This window comes from Strongylocentrotus purpuratus, unplaced genomic scaffold (assembly GCF_000002235.5).
Source record: "Strongylocentrotus purpuratus isolate Spur 01 unplaced genomic scaffold, Spur_5.0 spur5_scaffold_15, whole genome shotgun sequence".
Classification (NCBI taxonomy): Eukaryota; Metazoa; Echinodermata; class Echinoidea; order Camarodonta; family Strongylocentrotidae; genus Strongylocentrotus; species Strongylocentrotus purpuratus.
The window spans coordinates 29,084,493-29,092,382 of record NW_022145600.1 but is presented as its reverse complement, the minus strand read 5'-3'; the positions used below and the strand labels follow the sequence as shown (position 1 = coordinate 29,092,382).

Here is a 7,890-nt window from a genome sequence, read left to right as displayed (position 1 = left end):
TATGATTGAAGTTTTCTTGAGGGAAAATAAAAATATCTCAATTTTTAGTACGGAGCAAATAGGAGAGGAGCTCACAAGACACATCACAGCGTTGCAAATATTTTTCCACTGATGACAACATAAAAAATTTCAAAACTTCTGTATCTTTAATCGGATATTGCTCAAACTTTCACTAATTTATTTCTCTTATTTGTCTGATTTCATTAAAACCAACTTAATATCAGGGTGGACTTCCCCTTTGAGTAACTTGTGATCTTCCACGGTTTCCACGGTTATAGTATTCACACTTAAAGGCTTTTATTAACACTGCTGCAGACTTAGTGAAAAGACCATTCATATATTCTTCTGTCAAAAGAACCAGCATATAAGAGACATTTAAAGGACTTAAAGAAAAGTAAAATGTACATTAGAAAGGGAAGAGATGCTAATGGAATAAATAAAAAATATCACACATACATGTACATCACAATTGTGGATGAACCGCTCACCTTTGATTCTTTTCCTTTCCTTGCAAGTGTTTCAAAAAAACATTGATGGCCACAGAATTCATATTGTAGACAAACTTTCTTCAAGGATGGCATGGAGCATATTATCTCTGCCACATCAAGTGACATAGTAGGTCCACAACTTCTGTCAATCCTGAGTGAAACCTGGATAAAATGACAAGGTGATTACTGATGGGATAAATCAATAATAAATAAATAAATGAGTATAAATGTTCACTTGGATGTTAGGCATACGTGTGTATAACTTTCTTGAGTGATTTCCATAGATAGCTGCTAGAACTACAGAGCGTAAGAAAGGAAAGGACATAAATAAGGGTACAGGCTGAAGAACTATTGCCATGACATTCCATATCAAATTCCTATTTCTGCGTCATTAGGAATATCTCATCTTAGTTTACTATGTACTAAACAGAGAATCCTTAAACTAAATAAAAGGAGAGTATAAGTCTAAAAAGTATTGTTTCAAAGGAGATTATTTAAGTTCACACCATCTGGTGCCTCATTTATAAATGTTAATAGGAATACGATCACTAAATTAAAAGAGTGGATACGGAGCAAAAATCTAGTCTCAAGAGTTGCAATATCGATTCCGGTAACCCCAATTATACACAGGGCCAAGAAAACCAAACAGATTCCTTTGTGCCCTGTTAAAAATTTATGAACCAAGAATTGGGACTTCATTTGGGCATGAGATACCTTTTCTGAAGGGATGACAGTGTGCAAACTATCGATGAAGTTTCCTTTCCAAAATGTTTAGCTCATCTAAAAGGTATAGATGCACTGTGTATATATTATATGCACCTGCAAGTACATACATGTAGCTTCACTGTAATTGTAAATTGCATGTTCTGAATCCTTTTTTTCAAATTCCTCTTCCACTGGCATCAGATTCATTTTGCACGCAGTGCTTGTTATTCCTAATTAGGTCCCTTTCTCTCTCTCCCAATTCCTTTCAGATTTCATATGCATATTCTTTACCATCCCATTGTATTCACTGAACTGATCGTCCATGCACAATTTTGACTGTTTTGAGTCCGTCTTTATACCTTTCTTTCAGCCTACCTATCTCCACTATCCTAGATGCTACAGACTTTTAACAAATTACTCTAGATAGTATACGAGTTGCTCTTCATCTTCTACTGATACAAATGGCCCTTCAAAATGCCATCTTCATACTCAAAATTTAATTCCTAAATCATTGACCCTTTCAAGAGTTGCTAAAATTCTTTAAATATTGACAGATGAAAAGAAAAATTACCATAACTTACTGTACATGAAGTCATATCAAGTCCTAAATGAAATTTCTACAGCATCTGCTCAGTGAATTTCAGGATATCAATGGTCATGTTTGATATGAAAGTTCTGAAAATGGATGTGTTTATCTTGCTATAGCTCCATCATGCCTGGCTTAATAAAGACCCTCTATTATATTTAGATACTTCAAGATATACCCTTTTCAACCCCCTACAAAATGCAACTTCAACTAACTGACCTACTTTGCGAGAAATTGCTCTCAAAAACCAGACTTTTCAGGAAAATTCCTAAATAACTTTAACATATTGTGCTCAATTTGCGAACTTTATACCTAGGTCTATTTAAACTTGGCAGACATATGTATCAACCTACTTGACAACTACCTGCCAAGTTCGGTAAAATTTCATGACGTCGATCATCACAAGGTAATTGTACAAAGATTGCTGAATTTGCTATGCATCACATTACAATGCATGACATGCTTGTAGTACATTAGCGTGGATGACAATGGGGTCAAAATGACTGCAATGAAGTACCCCTTCAAATGATACCATACACGGTATATGTTTACTGAGAAAATTTTGACTGAATCCAAATTGAAAGCATTTCACAATTCGGAGTACGCAGGGTTTCTGCCCAACTGTAACAAGTATCAGCTATGCATGACATCAATTTTCAAAGTGATTCTTCCCCTTTTCGATTTTTCTTTATCTTTAAATATTGAAAGTATGTTTTGGGTGGCCATGCAAACTCAGGGCATCCCATAGCCCGATTTTGAGAATCTGCAGAGTGGGACATCTTAGATGCCATTTCATATTCTGCATTATAATGTATCGCACTACATGCATCACATATTAGTATTAAGCATGTAAGTCCATATAGGCCAAAGTGTATGGAAACCATATGTGTGTTATGACGTGTTACTGGTATTTACATCTGCTCAAAGAAATAGAAATGCGGACATCAATGCATGCATATCGTTATACGATTGTAGAGAAAAGAGAAGAGAAAATTGTTTGGTATAAGGGGCCATGCAGAGAATAGGACATGTGCTAGTCAAGATGCACCCATCCATAATTATACTGTTGTACTGTAAGAAAACTGCAAAAGACATTAAAGTAAGAACTTGTACAAAAATGGATGAACTAATTTTGTTCATCAAACTGTGATTAAACTTACCACATGTGGTCCAATGAAAGCATAACCAGCTACAGTGTGTGCTGTCATGCCATCGGATATGGTCAGTGCAATTTCCTTTGATGAAACCCTGTCCTTCACCAAGACTGCTACATCTGGGTCCTGACTCTCAAAGGCTACATCAACAATGAAAGATAACTCTCTACCTACAGCTATGTCTAGCCTACTCACATCGGCATAATAACCAACAATGATAGGTAACTCTCTACCTACATGTACATCTATGTCTAAACCCTGAAGCATAGAGTTCAGAATGTAAGTTGCAATACTTTTGTTTTGTGACACAGTGAAGTACAGGAGATACCTAAACTCATTCTTCCTTGGCAGCACTACTTGCTCAATCAGCATGTTGAATGCATTACGATCTGATTCATACAGGGAAGCAAGATGGACTCCAGCCATGTACTCCTGAAACAGTTTGTGAGGAAAGAAGACTGGCAATTGCACATGAGCATCCCTCTTATGTATGTCAATGCTAGTGGTAATTCTGTCCTCCTGAGACAAAATCCCGACCTTACAGGCAGTTTCCTTGGATTCTGGGCAAATTTGGAAATCATCTTCACCGAAAATCAAGGTATTTTCTAGCAGACCATTGAGGGCCTGTTTAGCAATGGGTCCAAGGAGCTCATCAATTTTTTTCAAATAGGAAAGAAATGAGGGACTGCCTACTTTCTTCACCTTTTTCTGAGCATAATGTTCTTTCAGAAAGGCAATCATCTCTTTGAATATCTGAGAAAAAGATTTCAGTGATTTCATTACCTTTAGTTTTTGCTCGTCAAGTTCTTTCCACATAAGACACAACATGGCTACATATATAGGATAGTGGGCCATGTTTTCAGATATGACATCATTCTCACTGGTGAACTGGATAAGCTGATTTGCTTTATCATCATTCTTTGGAAAGTATTTGTAAATGTAAACTGACAAATTCTCTCTGTTGAAACCCTCAACACGAATGAATGTGTAGAGCTTCATTAGATCACCATCTGATCTAATCTCTACTGCTCTCCATGGGCGAGTGGTCACCAAGACTGGGCAAGAGGCAAGTTGATCTGAACAAAGAATCTCTACAAGTCCAATATCACCAGTCTCAGATGAGCTTCCACATGCCTCTGAGGAGGTAACACATGGCTGTGATGGCTGAAGCTGCATTTGATCAGTAGGCATGATTTTGAAACTGACTTCATCTAGCCCATCAAATGCAATGAATACCTTGTCAGGATTTGACCGGATATACTCAGTAATCTGAGAAACTGTTGCTGGATTGTTTTGGGGCAGATAAGACTTTGCAATCTCGCCAATAGAGTGCTGCTTAAATTCACGTAGAGGAACTATCAAGACCCACACAAAGTGACTGAAATGCCTCCCTTCAACCCAGTCCCAGGCAATCTTAGCACAAAATGTTGTTTTCCCAGCACCTGCCTCTCCCTGAACCATGATCCGCTTGGGGAACTCTCCATTGACTTTCAGATCAAGCATATTATTGTAATCTAGCACTCGCTTCTCTGTTCCATATTCTTCTAGTAAGACGAGATTAGTATACAAGTCTTTAAACTGGACAGTGGAGGCAGGATTGAGAGGATCAGATCTGATCTTACAGAGAGTTGACCTATACTTGAACTTGAAGTCATTTGCACACCGCTCGACCAGTTCAGGAGAAAGTGGTTTGGTCTGAGATTCAGCTGAAGGAGGTTTGGTCTGTGATTCGAGCAGTCTTGATGGCACTCCTAAAAATACAAATCCATATTCATATGATTACACGTAAACATAGTTTGATACATCGGAAATGATTAAAGACCTGAGGCTAATAGTATGACATAAGACTAAGTGCATGTAGTCAAAGACACAAAGTCCTACATGTTTGTCTGAATTAATATGACTTCATTCAATTTTAAGGGGATTTAGAATCTGACTAATTTGTGTATACATGTTCATGTACTTGTAGATGAATATCACTGGAATTATTTTTGCTAGGACATTTCCGCAATGCAGAGGTTCCGTGACAATCACACATCTTATTTTGAGAACAAAAAACAAACAAATATGATTGCATCTCCAGTATGCCTCTGCGTAAATTCAGTTAAAAGATCAGGGTTTGAATCAATCTTTGAATATTAAAATGAAAATAAAAAGCCTACAGGTATATATACATGTTGATTGATTGATCTTTACAACCTATGACCTTTGACCTGACAATCCAACATCGGATCACTTGTCTCCCTATGGTGACGCATACCACATGTAGTTTTTTTTAAAATAAATTTTCCAGCTACAATAGCATAAAGTAATTATTGATATGGTGATAATCACTTCATTTTGCTGACATTTGACCTTTTTAACCCAAAACGTAAAGGCCCGAATTCACAAAGGAGGTTTGCAGACAAACCTAGGTTTATGTGCGTCATATGACGTGTTTTGACGCGTTTCAAACTTAGTTTTGTACAAACCTTGGTTTGAAACGCGTCGTCATATGACGCACATAAACCTAGGTTTGTTGACAAACCTCCTTTGTGAATTTGAGCCAAACTGTTTGTCTCAATATTTATGCTACCAACACCAAATTTGAAATTCATGGCTCAAACCGTTCTAGAGACATTGCAATAATGGGGCTGAAACCTTAAAAATGTATTAAATTTGACCCTCATGGCCCTTGGCCTTTGAAACTTATCCCAAAATCTAATCACTCCATCTCCCTTTGGTGATGTATGATAACACAAATGTGAAGTTCATACCTCAAATGGTTCTTGACATATCATGAGGCTAAAACTTGTAATTTCTTCTATGACCCACTAACACCCAAATCTAATCAAGATTATCTGCCTATGGTGTTTCAACAAGTTTAAAGTTCATACCTCAAGTGTTTTTGAGATATCGCAATAGCAAAAAAGTAGGACGGATGGACAGACATCCATTACATATTTTCTCCGGCACCACGTTCGGTGGCTGGATGCATAATTACAGTTATCATAATGGGATGACGCAAAAAAATATAATTTGTTTGTAGAACAAAGAAAGTGACAGTGACAGCAAACATTGAATTCTGGTGTCACTAAAAGTACTTGAACTATATTGGTGTCCAGAATATATCTAGGATTAACAAAGTTAAATTAGGGAATTATAAAAACATGCATAGGGCCTGATAACATTTTACACTTCTGTAAATTGTGCAAATGTATAGAAACAGAGCACTCACTATCTCTATGGTAAAAACTTCAGTTTTATGCACAGTTTTCTATATGTCTTCTGGTGTAGCAAGAATTAGTATCTGTTTACCTGTGCTGTTGGGAGTTAGAGGTTCATTGAGTAATCTGTCCGATAAACCACCCAAGTCAATCTCTCGAAGCGCATCTGCCAAAAGCTGTCGTCTGTTTGAATGTAGAGGTTGCTGTTTGACATTCCATTTCATGAATACGTGCAAGAATGCATTGGTATAGTTATTCAACTGCTGAATCAGGATTGCATGTAGCTCAGCTAAGGGGATCTCTAGAGATATCCCTACAGCCTGGTAGTGAGATGGATCGATAGCCTTGGCCAGCTTCAGGAACTCTTTTTCGCTGACAGTACTGTAAAATGGATAATAAATCAATTGGGAACGATAGGATATTAGTTAGAGAGCAATAGCACCCTATTGGCCGAGAAGCTTTCACGTGACACTTAACAATTTGTATTATATGATCGAGCGTGCAATAAAACAGCCTGCGGATGTCAAAATACATTGACAGTGATATTAACATTTGAAACAGTTTGGCAACCTTGGTTTCACTGGGTCACAACATGGCACATATTCTTTTGTTTTGTGCTTGCCCAACACAGCAGTAGTCGCCATATTGTGTCCAACTCCAATCGGTTGGCCAAACTCTGTTTATAGATGGCTCTGGGCAAGGTAAGGATAATCATTCCAAAGAAAGCAGAGTCTGGCAGTATAATACAATAATGATGGTGATAATAATGATGGTGATAGTAATACAAAATAATATAAGAAGAAAAGGATTACTACTACTTTTTAGAATAATAATAATAAGGCCAAATAACAAAAATAATGTGTTTCTTTTCCGACTTTAAAAAAAAAGTAGGAGGCAGGGCATTACTTACTATTTACTATTTTGCCATTTTTTCCAAGATGGCTGTCATGCTAATTATAGCTGGCCAAGCCTATTTATTGTCAGATATTGTGCTTTGTGAGTATACTGATGCAATGTATGACAAAACAAATGATTTGTATCACTTTAGAAGCTTTTAAAACAAAATGGCATCTTTTTGTGTGTAACTTTATTTGTGTGGCTTGTGGGGGGGTTTGGGGGGCCGTTTTTTTTTCTGAATAGTAGGCCTAAATAGTTTTTTTAAAAGGAGGCGGCGGCCAAAAAGGAGGCGGCGGCCAAAAAGGAGGCGAGCGGGGACGAGAAACACTTCATTTTGGTTATTTGGCCTAATAATATAATAATGTTTAAATTATTATTATTACTAAATTAGATGATGATAATCATGATGATGATGATTATCATCATCGTCATCATCATTATTATTTTCTATATCAAGCATACCGTAATTAACGTTGTATAAACCGCCCTCGTGTATTAACCGCACCCCTCTTTTCGCCCTTTAAAAAAAAAAAAAAAAAAAAATTTTTGCCGTATTTTTTTGCCGACTTTTTTTGCCGGGTCCATGTTAAAAAAACCACGCGGGAAGGCCTTTCATTTAACTGCGAGGTGCAGCTGAATGTGTAATATCATTAATGTAAATTCAAAAAACAGAAGGGGGTCTAGGATAGGACCTTGTGGTACACCATATAATAGAAGAAATATTGGAGGAATTATTATTATAAACTACATATTAATATCTATCAGAAAGATTAATTTCAAACCAAGATGACAGACAAATTCGAGTGTTGTTTTAGTTTTTTTTTTTTTTTTTTTTGGTGTACCGTGTATAAACC

The 7,890-nt window shown here is 36.8% G+C and overlaps 2 protein-coding genes across 2 annotated transcripts; both read right to left on the bottom strand.

Annotated features, from left to right (window-relative positions):
• Positions 1-215: 215 nt before the first annotated feature.
• On the bottom strand, positions 216-4,503 carry LOC115924215 (NACHT, LRR and PYD domains-containing protein 3-like). Its single transcript, XM_030986126.1, has 2 exons — positions 2,940-4,503; positions 216-650 (listed from the first exon to the last, which is right to left on the bottom strand). The coding sequence occupies exons 1-2, from the start codon at positions 4,434-4,436 to the stop codon at positions 447-449; spliced, it is 1,701 nt and encodes a 566-aa protein (XP_030841986.1). The 5' UTR covers positions 4,437-4,503; the 3' UTR covers positions 216-446.
• LOC115924173 lies at positions 4,448-6,621 on the bottom strand. Its single transcript, XM_030986038.1, has 3 exons — positions 6,231-6,621; positions 4,518-4,684; positions 4,448-4,474 (listed from the first exon to the last, which is right to left on the bottom strand). Exons 1-3 carry the CDS (start codon positions 6,361-6,363, stop codon positions 4,448-4,450), a joined length of 327 nt encoding a protein of 108 aa, XP_030841898.1. The 5' UTR covers positions 6,364-6,621.
• Between the last annotated feature and the right edge of the window lie 1,269 nt (positions 6,622-7,890).